Source organism: Triturus cristatus, chromosome 2_1, assembly GCF_964204655.1.
Source record: "Triturus cristatus chromosome 2_1, aTriCri1.1, whole genome shotgun sequence".
Lineage (NCBI taxonomy): Eukaryota > Metazoa > Chordata > Amphibia > Caudata > Salamandridae > Triturus > Triturus cristatus.
Genome location: NC_140581.1, coordinates 565,809,910 through 565,830,639, shown reverse-complemented (window position 1 = coordinate 565,830,639; position 20,730 = coordinate 565,809,910). Strand labels below are relative to the sequence as shown.

Here is a 20,730-nt window from a genome sequence, read left to right as displayed (position 1 = left end):
ATACTAGTTTCTAGGTCACCCACCCCAGTTGATCCCCCTCTGTGGGTATTTGCGAGGGGACCTACTTAACCAGTCAAACCAATAAGCTGCATGATATTGCTCAGGATCCGGTCTCCTTTGTCCAAATTATAAAAGTGAGAATTTCTCATTTCAACATGGGTTTCTTTCCTCCAAAACTATTGTGGTGAGTGATGTTTGCAACTCTGCTAAGAAACCTTTGTCTGTGGTACAAGGGATGTTATTAAATGGACATAGAAGCCTAGGGAGGACCAACATTTTGATGAGAGCAAGTCAACCTGCCCTGGGCAGAGGCAGTGTAAACTAACGCTCTGTGTGTCCGCTCAGTTTGTCAATGACCAGTCTGTAATTTTCCCGGATTACCATCTGCATATCTCTATTTATCATTACACATCGATATCTAAATTATATATCGGACCTGCACACTGAGAAGTCTAGTTGGTGTCTACATGAAACCTTAGTTAGGAGGGGGAACATCTTATTCCTTATTCCTGATATCGCCCCAAACCTTATTTCCTTGATTAGAGAAGTTATATTTAAAGCTGGGCGTTTGACATATAGCATATCATCATCCGCGTACAGGTACAGCAATATGTGCTTGAATGGATGGAAGGGCAGTCCCCTTGTGAATATAGATTTTGTGCAACCAGGGTGCCAAGGGCCACATGGCGAGTGCCAAGAGGAGTGCAATAAAGGACAGCCCTGCCAGGTACCTTTATATACTCTGAAGGCCTGCAATATGCACAGACTGATGCTCACCATGGGCTCAGTGTAGAGTAATTTGATCAGTCCAAGGATGGTGTCACTTATACATAGCCTTCGAAGCACTGCAAAAAGATATGACCAATTGAGGAAGTTTAAGTCCTTTTCTCTACCCGGAAATAACAACAATGCATCAATCTCATGCTGAATTTGATGTATGTGAGCAAACCATCTTTTCACATTTTGTAATTGACTCGTCCGGAATAAAAACGGACTGGTCGGGGAGCACAAGAATCCTCCTAAGTGGGTTAAGACTGTTTGTCACTATAATTTAAGGATCTTATTATCTAGGTTCGTGAGTGACCGTGCTCTATATGACCTACAGTCTTGGGGGTCCTTTCCTGGTTTTAAAATGATCGCTATCATGGCTTCTAGGGTGAGGGGCGTGGGAAGTATATCACCATCTACTCCCTCCTAATATAGGTCTGCCAGCTGGGGGCCAGAATTGCCTTGTATGTTTTATAGAATTCAGTCACCATACATGGGAATTTACCTACCCGGAGCAGCTCTAGAGCTAGTGTTAATTCCTGGGCATGTATTATCTTGTGTACAAAGGTTCTGGTACCTCCCTCAAGCCATGCAAGAGATATATCATTTAGATATTCCTCTATGTTGTCTGGGGTGGATGTTGACCTACCTGTATATTAGTATTAAATAAATGCCTTTAATATGTGCTCGCTGCCCTCTATTGTTTCGGAATTTGCTCTCTTAATAGAATGTATTATACTATTTGGGCGTGCCTTATTCAACAACCACAAGCGAGTTCTACTGGGCCACTTACCCTCTCCATTACTGCGAACACGCCCCTCCTCAGATGTAGGTATTCACAGGGCACCAACTTTCTGTAAGTGCATAGGTTGTGCCCAGATACACCAGCGTTTTAATCGCTCTCATGTTTCCTTCCTAAATCCAAGAGTTGTTTTCAGTTTTGCTTAGCTGCGTGTGGCTCAATTTGGCAACCCCCACCTGTTTGCCCTGAGTAACCCCATGTATTTAAGCCTTAAGTTTCCCACACCACGTAAAAGCTGTCTATTGACCCCCCCCCCCACCCCTTTCCAATCCCCCATGTTCTCAAAGAACTCAATCCGTTCATAAAACGCTGTAATTAAGGGTGTTCGATAGGAGGCGCCATATTCGGCGGTGTAGACTCATATCTGGGATTCAAAGCTGCAAGAGCACTGGGGAGTCCTTGGAAAGGGTACAGAACAGGTAAGAAATATCTGTGGCTCATAGTAGTGTCTCATTTGACGTCAACCATAAATCAATTTGGGAATGAGTGTGTGGACATAGGAATAATGCGATTATGTCCAATCCAGATCTTTCTTTGCCCTCCACCCATCGGACATTCTATCTCTAGCATAGAGTTCAGCACTCATGTCACCGGTCAATGGTTCTCTCTGGTGGGGATATTGCTTTCCAAATCGGGTTCTAATGTTAGGTTGAAATGCCGGCCCATATTATATTATCAGCTCCATGTTGTTTATACTGTGTGATAATGGCTCCAAAGATTACCAATGAGGGACTTCATGACATGTATAATGTGATCTGAAATGGACACTGTTCCAGTAGATTCTGCATCACAACTTGCGTGAGAAATAACTGTCTTTAAATGTAGTGTGAATAATTACTAACCATAGCAGCCACTTGACATAAATCAAGGCTCGAGACAACAGAGATTGACATCGTTCATACTGCAGAACCTCTCTCAAAGCCAGTGGAGAACACTTTCTATGACAGAGAAGACTCAACCTAAAGACCTTAATGTAGTCCTCCATCAATAAATCAACAAAAAATAAATTCCTTTAAACACCTTCCATGTAAAGAATGGATTTCTTTCCGTTTGTTTTATCATTTACTAAAAGTAGTGTGAGCGTAGAAAAATCTCAACAAATGACTTCATTTTAAACTTACTTCGAGAACCTGGAAGTCTTCTCTTCCTAGGTCGATGAATCTTTGCCACCGTTTTATAATTGAGCATTTCACATCAAAGTCATTACTGCAGTTGATGTTCAGTTAAAAAAGAGATGTTTAGTGAAGTTTCAAAAGTTTCTTTTCTCTTTGAGAGATTAGTCTGTATTTTTCTATTTATTCTGATTAGTCAAATATATTATTTACAGAAATAATCCCAAATAAGATTGGTTAAAATAAGCATAGAACATAACAGCATGTTCCATTCAGAAGATATACCCTATTCTAAGCTAAAGAACCTATCCTAGCCTAATATGAACCCATAAAGAGTTCCTTCTGGAAAAGATCAAGTAGATTTTGGAGCAGGGTCAGATTAACTAAAGAAAAAATTGAACTTCCCATTAAGGATTGTACTGGTGACTCAGCCGAGGACTCTGGACATTTGCAGTAATGACCGTCTTAACAGGAGAGAAAGAGAGAATCACAGGAGTAGCTATGATAAGCATAAGTACAGCAAGTCTCGTTACTTTGCGTAAGGATGAATCAAAGAAAATCACCGTCTGCCTTAGCTTATGGCAATTCGAGCTAGCACAATAAAGTGCTATGGTGCATGGCAGGGTAAGAGTGCATAGAATGACTTCACTTTCTAGCTAGGAACCCATAAAATTTAGAAAAGTCACTAAACCTGTTGCAAAAACTGGTGAATTTGACATCATCATCATCCAGTGGTAAAAGATCTTCCAATGATCTGTTGTCTTTGTCCTCGATTCCCACGGTAAACACCCATGTGGGATGAAGTAATTTAAAGGTGGCTACATCGTATTACAAAAAGTTACTTCTACGAAGGTCCTCATGAGACTTCTACAAAGGTTCTCTTGAGAACCGTTTGCAAGCCTACTCTGTTAGCGGTTTTGTGTCCCATCATGTAACAATGAGCTGCTCTATAGAATGAAACATTTGAATTCCGATATGTCCTTGGTAGATTACTAAATGTAAGCTGCAGCAAGCATTTTTTTTCATTAATCCTTTTGTTCATTATGAGTATGTGGCAAAGAAAACAATCCAAATATAGTGAAGTCATATGGTGTGAAGAAAAGAAAAATACATTTTGCAGGAAACAGCACATTTCACAAAAAGCTAAGGCTCTGTAGTTTAGTTATGACGTTAAATCCCTATTTATGAAAGGCATTTATTTTCTTTAAGTGATAGAGAAGAATAAAAGAATAGTGTGGCCTAGCTGTTGGAGAACGATAGAATTTAGAGCTTTCTGCAGAATTTAAGCAGCTTTTTTCACTTTTGCACGTTTAATAAAGGCACATTTCTAACATCTATTTTATTATACATTTCCATGTTACTGTTTAAGCATGTTTCTATATTATTAGGTGCTGAAATTTCCATTAAAATGTTCAACTTCCTCAATAAGTAGCATATGTATTCACTGGAAAATCAAAAAAGGTTCACAAATACACAGCACCTTTGGTGCCAAAGCTCTTTTCTCTCAATCTATCAATTTTAAATGAGACAAACGTAAGGAAACAGTCTTCACTGGTATCACACAGAAAAGACTGCACCTTTTCGGATAGCTCATGATAGCATCCATCACAGTGGCAGTTGGTTTGTGACAATTTTGAAGGATGCCTACAGGGGAAAAAAGAGTTTGTTTGCCGGTACTGTAAATAGACTGATAAGTGCTGTGGTCCACTGGAGCTGAAGCAAGAAGGAGGTCTGTTTTGCATAAAATGGTGGAGGTCTACTTTACGCTGAGTTGGTTATGTCCATCTCTTCCTTCCCAGCCTGCACATATTCTCCTCCCCCCTCCTTAAAACAGGTGTACCTGTAAGGTGGTATAGGTATCCAGCCCAATTCCTTTAACTCAGAATACGTTTACTAAGCCAGAGTTTAAGTTATCACTGTCTTTTTTGCTTAGTTGTGGCCTTCTTCCCTGAAAATTGCTCTCCAGACAAAGGGTTATTGCACAGCATAGCTGAGACTGCACAGGAAACAGAAATCTAGCCTGTAGCAGCAGCCAGGATTATGGAGCTTTGGGAAATACTTTCTCGACCAGAAAACAAAGAAGCTTACCCAGCCATGAATGGAAGGAAGGAATGAAAGAAGGAAGGAAGAACGACCTTTGGGCTAGGAGTGATACCATGTATGATTGCCCTTGGGAAATCCTACAGTATTGCTTTGCTGCTTGACTTGAAAGAGACAGAAGACCCAACTGTTTACATAAAGAACTAGACCAACCCTAGCAGTAATGTGGACCCAATTGCATGGACGCCCATACAAGAGCCAGCTCATTGTAAAGACTATCGTGAGGACCTCTTGGTGAACTAAGAATTCCCTTGAGCCACAAGGTTCCTCAGCCCAGCTGCTCCATTGCCTTCAAGTTTCATGAAGGGTGAGCTTGTGCCTTTTCATACCCCCTACATGCCCGTAGGGTGCCCAAACCTACTTGTTTTGTGGCTCCAGAGGAACCAAGAGGCGCACAGTAAGGGGTCTGTTTGCGAGAGGCTGTAGTCTTGTTTCTAGAACAATTTTTTTAGTGCTGTTCAAGTGATGTATATTGTTTTATGTCTTGATTACCCCCACAGTAAAATCCTGACCTGTCGTTACCAACATACAGGCACTTCCAGGACCAGGCATCCGGCATTCTTGATATCTGTCCTTTTTGTCCCTTTGCCTGGGCATGACTACGCTGCTAACCGGACTTCACTTATAGTATACTGGGTCACCAGTCTTGTCTAAGAAAGCACCTGCAATTTTTTTTATTTAGATGGGGACCTTGTTGTTTGGCTGGTGAGTTGTGGGAGCACAGCAGACGGGACAGCACAAAGACTTCTCACTGAAGTCCTCCCAATCCGCACGGACTCCGAGGGAGCCCAGTTAGCGCCAAGATCAGTTATAGGTACTACTAACCCATAACCACTCAGCGTATATACTGATGCACAGAGAAGAAGGGTAAGTGCAACAACTTCCGTTTGCACGTCACAAAACGGTGACCTGCATTCCGGGTCCTGAAGAAAGCCCCACGACCCGACCAGCACTTAAGGGGCTGAAACATGTCGACCGCTCTTTTGATACAGGTGTTATTGAACGCACCACACTTTGCTTTTAACCTTGCCTCATCGTTGGCAGAATAAAAAACGGATCAGAGACATGGAGGCATTTTTAAACTTACTTCACCCACACTCACAATTCATGATCGCTACTGTGAACAACCAGTCGTCTCCCTCCTGGTGGAGGAAAGCACTACTAAGACCCAATAATAATGCTTTTCGTGTACAAGTTTGAAATCAAGATATACCGCTGTTACGATGTTAACGCAAATGAGGGTTTTTATAGACTGCAAGAACCCCCGACCCTGGTATATACAGGGCAAGTAATCCATTCCCCTCTTATTATCTGAGTTGTGAGGATAAGCATTTTTTCAGGAGTGACCATATTATTCCATGGACTTTGTCTATTTTTTTTAGTTTTTTTTTATTCTTAGCATGTTTGGTACAGCAACATGACGATACGCCTTTGTACCTGTATCCCCCTCAGTCCCTGTATATTTTATTACGTTAACTGATCACCTCCTGACACGACCATTCAACCCAGAGTATCTCACATAGAATAATATTAGACATGGAGCTTAATGTTAAACATAATTTAGAGCAAGAGTCCTAGTGAGGCATTTGGGGGGGGTCATGGCATCGAGTTTGGAAGGTGGTAGTGATGAATACAGGCCCCAGCTAGGCCCGCAAGGCACAAGGGTTCGCTCTCCTGTAACGGAATCTATAAGGAAGTTGGCACGGAAACTGCAAAGTACAAAAACAACGTTTATTAACCCTTAAGGGTGGTCCTACAATCCACACAACACTCTTCAGTATTGCATGGAGTAGCACACAGAACTTGCGTACACAGTCCCCTTTTATACACAACAGAGGGGCTCATAAGTGGGTGGATACAACATGAGGTCGAAGAACATTACCATTTATGGTCATTCTCGATACTGAATCAATACATGGGCGGAGCCAGCACACTCCTTGAGCCCGCGAAAACACATGGTCAAGCAAAGCTAATTATAAACTGTTACTAGGCAGATTACAAGAGCAACTAACACAGAGGTCGGACTCTCCTCGTGGCAAACACGTGGCAGCATGTCAATACAAAATGGAGTCCGGACTTCGGTCAACATAACGAAGAAAACATGATCTAAAGGGAAAAGACATTAATGTTTTCAGTAAATGCTTAATCACATTGCTGTTTTAATTTACAACAGACGACCCTTTCAGCATTTACTGAAGACATCCGGTTTCCAAGAATAATCATCATATATGTCAATTATCATCATTCCTTTAACCTCTTTAGCTAGACCCTTTTGGTGAGCAACATCGGCAATAGCTTTCTTATCTGGAATGCAAAATGAAATGCATACAGAACAGCATAATGGTCCACATTGAATACACATACAGAAAAAGAACAGAATTGCTATAATAATACAGAGACCAGTTAAAACCTTCCACCCCCAGGCAGTAACCAATGCCCAAAACCATCCAGAAAAGGACCAAGTGCCGTTTTCTGTGTGGATTTCAGCTGCTATTTTATGCAGCTTGTTAATGACGTTATAAACGGATGGCGTATGATCAGGAATGAACACACAGCAGCTACTTCCAATAATTTTACAGGCTCCTCCTCGATCAGCTAGCATTACATCTAATACCATACGATTCTGCAATGCAACAATCCTAGTTATTTGTAACTCTTCCGTAAGATTCCCAAGAGCAGCAGCAGTCTGATTAGTCACAGCTTCTACCACCCTTGTTAATCTTCGGATCTTTCTACTATTCAAAGCGGCTCCAACAAAGAAAAACAATCCTAAGTTAAAGTCAATATACTGTTGCAAGCTGGTATCGGTTTGATCCACATCATCAATTGATAGAGTACGTTTATATCTATTTACAGTCACATTATTCAAAAGTTTCAAATCCTTGTGATATGACGCGGGTGCTAGGAATACAGGAGGTAATAGGAATGATACATAGCATACCCCAGACCACCCAGCCGGCAAACGGTAATAGCCTTCATTTCCACATACAAAGTAGGTATTATGGGACGCTAGGAAGGTACTGTTGTTTAATCCGTCAATGTTCAATACGGTTATGCAATCACTGACACCAACAGGGATAAAACCCACACTCTGGACACACAGGTCCGCTTGAGCTTGTGCCACTTGGATCACGAATTTGTCCTTCCCCGCAGTGTCTCTTGTGTTCGTGAAGATATAGGGAATGGATTCATTGTCCGGTCGGTACTCTTCCCATTCCCAAATTGTCCCATTCGCTTGTGGATACCCATTCTGGTCTTGATGACATTCTCTATTAAGTCTGAAAAGCAATCGTCCCACTGTCGGTTTCCGAGTGGCAAAAAGCAAAGTGTACCATGCTCTACAAGAGCCATTATGAGAGAAAGGAAGTGGTATGAATGGCGTACCTCCTTTCTTCTGATGGGCCGGCATCATCCCACATATCCAACAGTTCGTAGCGTTCGTAGCAACGTGGGTATGATGCAGCATCTGAATGAAAGTGTTATTCAGATAGGACTGTCGATGCTTCAACTCTTGATACGGCAATGTATAAAAGTAGTGCTCTGCAGGCACTGGAGTCGTCAGCACAAGTGTTTTCCGAGCAGGAGTTACTTCCTCCACAAACCATGTGGTTATGCCAACAATAGCCACTGTTAGCATGAACCCCAACGCACAAAGGATTTTCTTCTTCTCCATGTCAAAGGAAACAATACCCTGATGTCTTCCTGAAACTAAAAAGTCTGTCAGAACTCTTCCCCTTGGGCAGTGGTTGATTTCTTCACCAGCGGGCCAAGACGGGTGTCGCTACACTAATGCAGGGCTGATCCCCCCCCCTTGCCTCATCGGCTCTCCGTTTCACTAACCCAAGGGCCGTTCTGACAGTATGTCCCGGTACTGGAAACCTTACTTCCTTGGTCGAAGATGATATCGCCTTCCTCCAGAAGTCGTGTGGTCCGGAAAGAGCTCCTCAGTGTCATTCGGCTTCGCAGCACGGCCTGTCTCTGCTGCTAGGATTTCTCGTTGATCGGTCAGCACGGCAGACTCCACCAATCCGGGCGGTACCTTTCGACAGTGCAAGGAATGGATCCAGTTCTTCCTGTTCGAGACTCGCACTGCCGTCCTCGTTGCAAGGAGGACTTGCTCAGGTCCTACCCATCTCGGCTCCAAACTGTTCGTTCTGTCGAAGACTTTCACCATGACATGATCTCCAGGTCGGAGACCATGTCCTTCGCCGGTAGACCGATCAGGGAGCGCCTCTCGGACCTGTTGATGAATAGAAACCAAGTTATCCGTTAACTGTGCCAGATAATCGCTCATCATTACACAAGGTACATCATACACAGCCTTAGGCCTTGGTGGACCCCAAATGTTCATTGGGCATCCGAATACTGTTTCGTATGGCGTAAGGCCGGTTCGAGAGTGTGGCACTGACCTAATTGACAATAACGCCAGTGGCAGGGCGTCTGGCCAAGTCAAAGACGTTGAAGCTTGGATTTTGGCGATCTTAAGCTTCAGTGTACCATTATACTTCTCGACTAGTCCGGCAGACTGGGGGTGAAACACGGCATGAAACTTCTGAGTGATGCCTAGGCCCTTCAAGACATACTTTATAACATCCGCTACAAAGTGAGGGCCATTATCACTCCACAGAAGTCTACAGACGCCGTATCGAGGGAAAAACTCTTTTAGCAGTAGCTTCGCCGTGGTCATTGCAGTATTATCTTTTGTAGGGTACGCCTCAACCCATTTGCTGAAAGCGCAAACCACTACTAGAACATACTTCAGATTGTTACAGCGCTCAAGCTGGATGTAGTCCATCTGCAGAACCTCAAAGGGTGCAGTGGGTGTCGCAAATCCTCCTGCTGGAGTTCGAGTGCCTTTCCCTGGGTTATACTTCAGACAGATCATGCAGGTCTGCACCACCCTCTTTGCCGTGCTAGCAATCTCTGGATGCTCCCAGACTTGGGTAAGCAATTTCACAATTGCGGAAGCTCCAACATGTGCTAGCCCATGTGCCATCTGAACCATAGGTTGTACAAAGGCCGTGGGTAACTTCCATCTATCCATCTGCTTATTTCTCCAACAACCCTCATCATCCAGTTCTCCTTCGCTAGCCCATTGTTCCCGCTCTTTGTCAGAAGCGGTCCTTTGTATTTCTCGCACTTCCTCCTTCGCATCATGCCATCTCTCCACCTGTGACTTTACTACATACATGGCAGTAGTACCGGGCTGCATCGCAGTCTCCCGTGCTACTCGATCCGCTAACGCATTCCCTTCTCCAACTTTATCAACTACTTTCCTATGGGCGCTACACTTAACAATGGCAATTTTCTTCGGGTATGTCAATGCGGTTAAGAGATTGTGGACTAACTCTCCATGCATTATCTGTACCCCATGTGACGTTAAAAACCCTCTCTCCTTCCAGAGTAGGCCGAAGTCATGCGCTACTCCGAAGGCATAGCGGCTATCTGTATAAACATTCACACATAATCCTGTACTGAGCTCACATGCTCGTGTTAATGCTATCAGTTCCGCTGCTTGAGCCGATTTCTGTGGTATGCGTGCTGTCTCCACTATCGTGTGTAATGTGGTAATTGCATACGCTGCTGAAGTCGTACCATCTGGTAGCTTCAGGCATGATCCGTCTACCCACAATTCTCCATCTACATCTGAAAAGGGCGTATCCTGGAGATCAATACGACCCTTTGTTTGTTCCTCAGTCACAAGAATACAATCATGCGCTTTCTGCGCCTCAGGCTGGGTCTCGGGGTATGGCAACAATGTGGCCGGGTTTAATGTCACGCACCTTTTCAACGTAATATGAGGAGCCAAAAGCGTCAACTCATATCCCGTTAAACGGGCACTGGTCAAATGCTGTGTCTTTGTTTGGTTAAGCAGGGCATCAACAGCATGGGGAACTAACACCACCAGTTTATGGGACAACACAATTCCTTCACTCTGCCGTATTGACACAGCTGTCGCCGCTACCGAGCGAAAACACCCTGGTAATGCTCGGGCGACAGGATCAAGTACGGCCGAAAAATATGCACAAGGGCGCTGCTTATCACCATGCATCTGCACTAAGACTGATAATGCACATCCATCTTTCTCATGCACATACAACGAAAAGGGTTTAGCATAATCAGGGGTCCCTAACACTGGTGCTGAACAAAGGGCCTGTCTCAATTGCTGAAACGCAGCATCGCACTCATCTGACCAGGGGATCGGAATGGGCGTGTCTTTTGTCAAGAGAGCTAGTAATGGCTTAGCTATGTGTGAAAACCCCAATATCCACTGTCTACAAAAAGAAACAAGACCCAAAAATGCACGCACATCCTTCTGCGTGGATGGTCTCGGTGTGTCCAAAATTACTTGAATACGATCTGGCGTGAGTGCACGCCCCTCCTTAGACAAAAGGTGACCCAAATAAGTCACCTTTGGTCTACAGAATTGCAATTTCTTCCTGGAGACCTTATGATTGTGGGATGCTAAAAAGGAAAGTAGGAATAACGTGCTCTTCTCACACAACTCCAGGGTGTCAGCCGCCAACAAGATGTCGTCGACATATTGAATGAGGGCGACCCCCTCTAGTAAAACAAAGGAATCCAATTGTCGTTTCAAAGCCTGACTGTAAATACTAGGGCTTTCTGTATAGCCTTGGGGAATTCTACAAAAACGATAAGATCTATTGTTTAATGTGAACCCAAAAAGAAATCGGCTATCAGGGTGAATGGGAATAGAAAAGAAGGCATTTTTCAAATCAATCACTGAAAACACGGTCGCCGTAGGCGGGACCAAGGTAAGCAACGTCGTGATATCGGAAACCACCGGGTACTGAGGTATCACGATCTTGTTTACCTCCCTCAAATCAATTATGAACCGATAGACCTTTGCATCCGTGTCCTTTTTCAGAATAGGGAGAATTGGACTGTTACAGATATTATAGGGAACTTCTTCCACTACTCCTACTGCGATCAAATCTTGCACAATCTGTATGAGGGCTTCCTCGCCCTCCTGGGAAATACGATACTGCGGGAGGCGTGGTAGCACCGCCCCCTCCTGGACACTAATGTGGACCGCAGGAATCACCATTTGTCCCACATCTGTGTCCGAAGTCGCCCATAAAGCTCGGGGGAGGGTAGCTAACAACGCATCCTCTGACATCGTACACATCCGCCCAGACCGGGGGTAGTTGTCATTTAAGATCACCCTCACACCCTCAGGGGAGCAGCGGATTGTAGCCCTAAAGTACTTTAACATATCAAGGCCCATAATGTTATCCGGTGTATACGGGGCAAGCAGAAACGGGCAGGGCGCAGAAAAACAATCAACCTTAAATGTAAGGGGCTGTTAAAGAGGGCTTCGGGAGAGTGTACCGTCAAACCCTACCGATGTAACTATTGAGCCGGATGGGGGAGCCCCCGGAACCAAGTACCTAGACAATGCGCTACGTGTCGCTCCTGTATCCACTAGGAACTGATCAGTAGAACCTAAAACCTCAGCCGATACATAAGGACCCGTCTGATCGACCGGCACCTCAACTGATTCAGACCCCCATCCAACGCATTCCTATGCATGCTGCGAATCGTGATATCCCAATCGATCGATGTCCGACACATGATACTGGTGCTGGCGATCGAAAACATTTGAGCTATCTCGGTGCTGCCCAGCAGTATCGAAACGGGCATTATCATTAGAATTCCCTCTAAAGTTCGAGGAACCCCCTCTACCTCTCGGGCCACCCGGAGTATGCCCCTGACGTGAAGCACGCAACACTGGGCAATCCCTGGCCCAATGGCCCAATTGCTTGCAATACGCACACTGGTTCCTATTCAAATCAGATCGGCCCGAAGGGGGACCATAAGATCCGCCCCTTCCTCTATTATTACCCCGTCGGGGCGGGCCATATACTTGTGCTAACATCACCTTAGTCTTGAGGTCTTTCGATTTCTTCTCTTCCTGGCCCTGCGCCTCGTGCTCCTGACGCTCATAATACTGGGCGATAGTCAGAAGGGCCGTCGGCGTCGCGGAGGACCAGGAACTCTCGCTCGCTTTTAACCGGGCCGCAACTGCTGGTAGCAGATTAGCCACATATTTGTCCGCGAAAAGGTGGCGGCCCGTGTCGTCAGTAAGCGACTGGCCACTAAAATCATGAAACGTCTCCTCAAAGCGCGTAAAGAAGTCCGCAACTGACTCGTCAACTTTCTGTTTACATGCAGCTAACATATTCCAGTCAATCTTTTTAGGGGGGATAATCGTCTTCAACTTAGCCACAATAGCCGCAGGGAGATCTAAAATATTCTGGGGTGGTTTCTGTGCGGGCTTCCGTTCCCTATCCTCATCCTCAAGGTCAGACCACCGGGCCTTAAAGGCAACCGCATCATCTACCTTTCGGACAGAGCGCCACGTATCCGGTGGTAGGATAAGGCCAAAGAACAAGTCTATATCCGCTAAGGTCATAATGCAAGAATTCAAGGCCCCCTCGACTTCTTCATAGAAGGCCGCTGGATTCTTGCGGGGGTCAGGCAACGCATTCTTTAATGCCATAACATCGGCCCTATGCCATGGAGTGTAAACCCAATTATACACAAAGTATCCCCTTGCATCGGCGGAGTTAATGTCCGAGCTAGTCCCCGCTCCTTTAGGAGGAACATACAAAGGCGCCGCCTCTCGCATTGGTTTAGCATGCACTATGTCATCCTTATCTGACTGGGAGGCGGATGGATGGCCCCCTGCTGCAGACGAATCCGACTGCTTCTCCTCCTCCGTTTGTTGGCGTGCTTTCTCTCTAAGGGCCAGCACCTCGTCCCGCAAAGTGAACAGCCGCCTAGCCGCCTCAGGAGCCTTAGGGGGAGAAAAAACACCATTACGTAATGCTCCGGCATCCGAAGATACTTCGTCAGGCTCAAGGACACTGGAATATTTTCGGAAAGCAGCAATTACTTCCTCAGCAAAATGAGACAGGAAATACACCCTCTCTCTATCTTGCCACGACCCCCAAGTATGGAACAACTCCTCCTTAGATATCTTGCCCTTAAGTGCGCGGAGGGAAAGTTTCCGGAGCTCAGCCATATGCTCGGCCGATAACATGGACCGTGTGTCTACCTTACCCGAAGCCGGGCCAGAATCTTGCGGCCGCGGAGCGGATGCGCCAACATAAGGGGGCGGAGAGCGATCTAGTAAATAAAAATCATCATCAGAATTATTAAGGACAGGATAAAGTGGCTGGCGAACAACATATTGACCCGAAACTTGTAGCCTACGCTCTTTCTCTTGTCTGTCCGTTTGCTCTTTGTCCTCCCGACGCTTCGCTTCCTGTGCTCGCACATGATCATTCTTCCGTTGCTCTTTATCAAACAGCGCTTTCTCACGTTTCTCTCGCTCACGCACTTCCTTCACCCATAATCGCACACACTCAAACATATCCTGACGAGCACGTCGCTTACACATACACTGTTCCACATACTCAATCTTACGTATATCAAACGATCCATACAAAGGCCATCGCAACTCAGGATCCTTCTTCGTGTATTTCCTCCATAGCGTGCTGTACATTATGGAAGAAAGACCATGCTTCACGTACATATCCCTATTAGGAGTCCCCTCTGGGGGAGCTGGAGCAGATTCCTCGAGGTTCAACCGGTTACCCAAACAGCAGCACCACTTACGGAGTGCGCCAAAAGCAGGCATGCTAGGAATAATGCAAAATATGCAATATTATAAAGAAAAATGGCACTTAATCGTTGCGCCGTTCAAAGTTTACACAGCTCCGGAGAAATCTCTCCACATTACCTGCCTATATGTGTTGCAACGCATATATTTTCACAAAGACAAATTCAAAATATGACTAGTCATCATCAATCAAACTCAAATAGCCAACCCAGGCTTCAAAAACTCGAAGCAAGTACCGTACAACGGTTCTTACCAGTCAAGAGTCCAGGTTCCAACTGCCAAGCTCCACAATCGCCCAAACGGCTCTCACGGCAGGACCGACAGAAGAGGTCTCAGTCGATGACCGGCGCCACCCAGACGGTCAGCTCGGAAGGGAAGGAAGAAAAACCTCGGGATGCCAGGGCTAAGACGCCGCTGGCAGTGATCACGTCCCTGGCCAAACTCCTCACCTTCGTCGCGACCAGTCCTTCGAGCATCCGAGTCGCCGATGAGCCCCACGTGACGGGCGCCAATTGATGAATACAGGCCCCAGCTAGGCCCGCAAGGCACAAGGGTTCGCTCTCCTGTAACGGAATCTATAAGGAAGTTGGCACGGAAACTGCAAAGTACAAAAACAACGTTTATTAACCCTTAAGGGTGGTCCTACAATCCACACAACACTCTTCAGTATTGCATGGAGTAGCACACAGAACTTGCGTACACAGTCCCCTTTTATACACAACAGAGGGGCTCATAAGTGGGTGGATACAACATGAGGTCGAAGAACATTACCATTTATGGTCATTCTCGATACTGAATCAATACATGGGCGGAGCCAGCACACTCCTTGAGCCCGCGAAAACACATGGTCAAGCAAAGCTAATTATAAACTGTTACTAGGCAGATTACAAGAGCAACTAACACAGAGGTCGGACTCTCCTCGTGGCAAACACGTGGCAGCATGTCAATACAAAATGGAGTCCGGACTTCGGTCAACATAACGAAGAAAACATGATCTAAAGGGAAAAGACATTAATGTTTTCAGTAAATGCTTAATCACATTGCTGTTTTAATTTACAACAGTAGTACCACCTTCTGCTTTTCGATGTGTATCTTTATTTGCTAGCTTACTATTTCACATACCTGTTATTAAACTCCTTTACTTTTTCATAAGTTTAAGATCCGACTAGACCAGTGCTTCCTAAACTTTTTAGAACCACAACCTAATTTTTAGAGCGACAAACTTTGAGGACCCACCTAGCTTTCATTGACAAGAGGTGGACGGTTTGTTTAATGTAACTAAATCATCGTGTGGTAGCTCAGTCATTTGGAAAGCACATTTTCCACTGAAATGGCCACGAAGTATGCAGACATACAGTTTGACTGATAGAACTAAATTGCACACATATGACCATGTGTGGAATTAGGTGTTAAGTACATATTTACTATTTGTGCATCACCAAGGAAAGTGTCTTGATCTTATTAAAATCTTTGTTGCATCACACTTAAGAGTTACAACAAATGTGCTTCATTTTCGCCTTCCTAACAGCTGAATGTGTACCGTTCATTTACTGGCAATTACATTTTGTTGTTACCTAAAAATGACTTGTTTCCACACTCCCTGTACAGCAGCAAGATTGTCACATATTTCACTTTTCTTTTCTTTATCTGACTGCAAAGTGAGAGGAGTTTGTAAATACTAATCCCATGTAATAAAAATAAGCTGCAGTTTATAAGAAGACCTAGCCTGGCATTTGACCTAAGTCTTCAAAGCGCATCAAATGTGGCAAGATAAGTGCAGAATTTAAAGGCATTTTTTGTCTATTGCTTGGACACACCAAAAATCTGCTTTTGACCCACCAGTGGATCGCGACCCACAGTTTGGGAAACACTAGACTAGACGGGTATTGTGTGTCATGTATTGTGTCACAGTAGTTCAAAATATCTAAAGCCCTCCATCTCCTGGAGATAAATCTTGACTTACCCTTTCTACCCTGAGATTCAAGTGTTTGAAGGAAGCGTGTTTTTGGCTACCAAGACTGCAGTGCACCAGTGTTGTGGCCAGGGAATACCATATATATATATATATATGATATAATTCATAAATGGTAAATGTCCAGTAACCCCTGACTGCTTAGAGCAATAGTTCTATGTTGATTTACCGCTCATCCCCACCGGTGAGCAGAGCAAGAAGCAAATAACACCAACTCCTCGCACGTTAGGGAAAAAATAATTTTAGGAGAGATTGTCTCCCAGCAGTGCCTGCTGGTGGAATTTGAAAGGAATAGGGCACCTCTTGTATGCTTTTAACATGTGGGAGCAGTTCACTTTAGTACATCGGTTTATATCACTATATTGAGGGGATTTATTAAAACAGTTAATAAATGCCTCTCAATATAGTGATAGAAACTGGTGTACTAAAGTGAAACTCTCCTGCATGTTAAAAGCATACATAGGGATTACATTTAAATGTGTTAGTTCAGGATGCGTGCATCCTGAACTCTGATATTTCAAAGTGCTCTAGTCTCTTGTATGCTTAAACATGCATGAGAGTTTCACTTTAGCACATCAGTTTATATCGCTATGTTGAGGCATTTATTCGCACTTTTTAATAAATTCCCCACAATGTAGTGATAGAAAACTGATTTACTATAGTAAAACGCCCCTGCATTATAAAAGCACACAAAGGGAGCACTTTTAAGTATGTGAGCTGCGCCCGGCACAGGCTTAAAGGCTTTATTTAATAATTAAAAAAAAAAAACTTATTTGGATGGTAATTGTTGTTTGCAATTACCATCCGTAGAACTTGAAAAATAACGTGTGCGCATTCCCTTGCCGCCCTCTACTGGCAGCTGCTGCTTACTCCAAGTATGTGTGAGTTTGGAGGTGATAAATGAAGCAGGATAAAAAAATAAACTTGCGGAAAGACTTGTACCATTGTAGAACACCGATAGATGACAGAAATTGCACTCCAACCTAAGTAACATTTTTGTTTTCCAGCACAGAAAGAAAATATTATACCTTCCCAAAAGCAAACATGCCATACGTTTAGACACCTAGAATGCAAATAAGATTCTTCTCATGTTTGGACAAAAAATTAACTAAGGTGGTGGACACTGCATTGTATTCTGTAAGTCAAATAAGCAGTGTATTTGCTCTGTTTACCTGCCTGGTTCGCTTTATTCACCCTTTTAAAATAAGGGCTTGGAAGAAAGATCGAACCAACAGCTATGGTTTTAGACTCGATGCGTTTCTTTGCTGTTTATTATTAATAAGAGATTTCTCTTAACAGTGCTGAAACCTTACACATAATCGGAGATGGACATAGCTTATAAATCCATTAATATGCACCTGATGAAAATCAGTTTAAGTAACTTTTGGCTGAACATCGGTTGCATAATTAAGGCAAAATTAACTTTTTGTCAGTCTCCGTAAATCACTGCTTCATGTTATGGCTTAATGTTGAGGTCCCTTTTGAGGATCATCTACTGTATTTTATGAATAAACAAACGTTTTCTGCTTCTAACTTTGGTGCCTTCTGTACATGGAGCATGTACTAAAAATAATAAGAGCAGTGCGCTTAATATCGCCGATTGGGATTGCAGCTAAACTGCATGAATATATCGAGCGTGTGCTCTTGGAATGATAAATCAGTATTTTGTGCCATCTTATATTGTAGTAATGTACGTTTGCTCATTAACTAGTTGGATGCTATTTTTTTGCACAGATTTGGATTGAGTTTACTTTGCAGACAGTTTCTTTTAATAGATATCCTTAAGTAAGGTATTGATTCAACTCGAAATGTAAAATATTTGTAAGCTTATTTTGCATCTAATTGAATGCCTTTTTTTCCAGGTTGCAGACATTAAGAGGGCCAACAATTTCATCAGTGAACAGGACTTTTTTGCTCTAAGGTCAATCAAAATCCCTGTCAAGAAGTTCAGCTTTCTGAGAGAGGCTCATTCCTTACCAAAGGGTATGCACACATCAAGATCTGGGCCTGCGCTTCTTTCTTTTGAGCACCAAGAAAATGTACCAGCCTCGGATTCCAGCTCCCCCCAAAAAAGTGCTGGCAACTTCTTGCAAGAAGTGGACCGAGACATAGAACAAATTGTGAAATGTACAAACACAAAGCGGGAAAACTTGAATGAGGTGGTTTCTGCCCTGGCAGCTGAACAGGTCGTTTTTGAACCTATTTTCAAAGAGAGAAAACCAAAGGATCCCTACTACGGAGCAGACTGGGGTATCAGGTGGTGGACTGCAGTAGTTATCATGTTAGTAGTTGGTATAATCACACCAGTGTTTTATTTTCTGTATTATGAGTATTTAATGAAAGCCGATGTTAGTCACCATGATTCAACGTCGTTGGTTACTACTCTTGCAGAAAAAGTAGAAAATGATGTAGAGAAAGTGGATGCTGGCATTGATCATATTGAAAGGGAACATAATCATTACCCCGCGAACTCTGAAGCAAATCTTCACAGACCCTTTACGTAACACTGTATTGAAGGCCAGAATGACAGGTAGCCCTAGGTGGATCTATTGCGATTTAATCCAATCTCTTATAAAATTACTTGAAACTGAAAATGTTGTTAACTGGAGATCCTATTAATTGTGAACCACTAGTGCACTTACACACCTTTGAGCAGGGTTTATTATGCACATTAATGGACAGGAAATGTGTAACATCTTCCGAACATGCTGCCTGGTAGATACCTATGTTGAAAGCTTTTAACCAGTGTTTGAAGTCCTGTATTTTGGGAAGAAGAATGTCACATTTCTTGAAGAGGAATGTGAATTATGTATTTTTTATGCAGATTTTTTTTAACACAAGCACTTTATTCAGATGCAGTTTTTTAAATAAATTACCACTGCATAAAGTTTTTGCATCACCAATTCAAATAAGCGAAGTTATAACCAAGGAGACAGTTGACTTTATACCTGTATTAAGGAAACGCGTTTTGTCAATGTAAAATATATATATATATATGTGTGTGTGTATATATATATATATATATATATCTTAAAGAAATGTCCACACTAACTGCATTTATTAATTACTTGTGAGTATTTTAATGCTGTTAGCAAATGGCAATATCCATCTTCACACAGAAGATCTTGGAGATGGTTTTGTTACAGGGCAATAGCACAGGATGTGTTCTGATCTCATTTCGGGGTGTGGGTGGCTAGTTTATCCCGAATAGGTCCGGGTAAGCACCAACCATGTGTGCCTCTACATTATCTCTTTAATCATTTGCTTGCAGTCTCTTTTCAGTGTGCAATAAAGCTGATATGGCTATTATGGGAGCCATCGGAGCATCGTAAAATATTGATGCAGTTTTAACTTCGTATGTGCCTTGTTTCTGTGCATTCATGTTTTGCTATGTCACAAACCAATAGATTATAGAGATGTCGTTTCTCTTTTGCATTCCCATGCTTTTAGATTTTTTGCTGTGAATGCAGGACAAGTACTACAATACAAAAAAAGTTATTTACATCCTACTCAAGTAAGACTTGCGGAAAACACGAGAGCTATGCTATTTTAATTACGTAAAGCGAGGAGAGTGTTATAGGAGTTTAGCAATCGGCGTTTAATGACCAAGAAGTAGTCAGTGTGCTGTTTTATCCAATGTATGTTCTGTGACAGGAAATATTTTGTATTTAAAGACAGATGTATGAACGAACCTGGACTTCACCAATATTCAGTTTGTGGTACCATTATTTAAAGAGACGGATGTCTTTAAATTGATCATGCTACTGTGGAGATCTTCATAAGCACATTAAACCGTCTCTTTCCTCTGCATCACAGCTCTGATCTTATGCATAACGAAGTGCGCATAAACATTGCTCCTTTGTAAACCATTTTGCAGACAATACTTGTCGCACAGTCAAAAACTGCCTGCTTTTAGGTATTATTAAACAGCAATTATGTGGTACTCTGGGAGGATGTAATGGAATTGACACTTTATCATCAAGGTAGTACACTGATCTCTGCTATTGGTTCTTTAGACTTCAATGATTTCAAAACTTTATAAAATGAGTTATTTTTGCACCTTTCCTGCCTCTGTCCTCCGTTTTCACATATTAACATAAGGCCGTTGTCTATCTGCATCCAACCTAATAAAACCTCTGCTGCTGTCTATGTTGGAATACAGAATAAGGGACACGGGGAAATCAGTGATGTACCACATGTCAAAGTGCAAATCCCAAAAGACACATTACTTGTAGTCCTTCTTGAAGCTTTTTTAATTGCAACTTTGTCCATTAATAAGCTTTTGAGTATTCGGCCCATTCCTGGGTAAAAAGTTAATAGGACATGT

General features: G+C 43.3%; 1 protein-coding gene across 7 annotated transcripts in view; it reads left to right on the top strand.

Moving 5' to 3' along the window:
• The window catches only part of LYSMD3 (LysM domain containing 3), a 117,472-nt gene extending 97,005 nt beyond the window's left edge, over positions 1–20,467 (top strand). For all 7 annotated transcript variants that reach the window (XM_085632461.1, XM_085632465.1, XM_085632464.1 and 4 more), the window contains one exon: positions 18,266–20,467. In XM_085632461.1, coding sequence (XP_085488587.1) covers positions 18,266–18,907 — 642 coding nt within the window. In that variant the 3' untranslated portion in view covers positions 18,908–20,467. The remainder of the gene's footprint in view (positions 1–18,265) is intronic.
• The last annotated feature ends 263 nt before the right edge of the window (positions 20,468–20,730 follow it).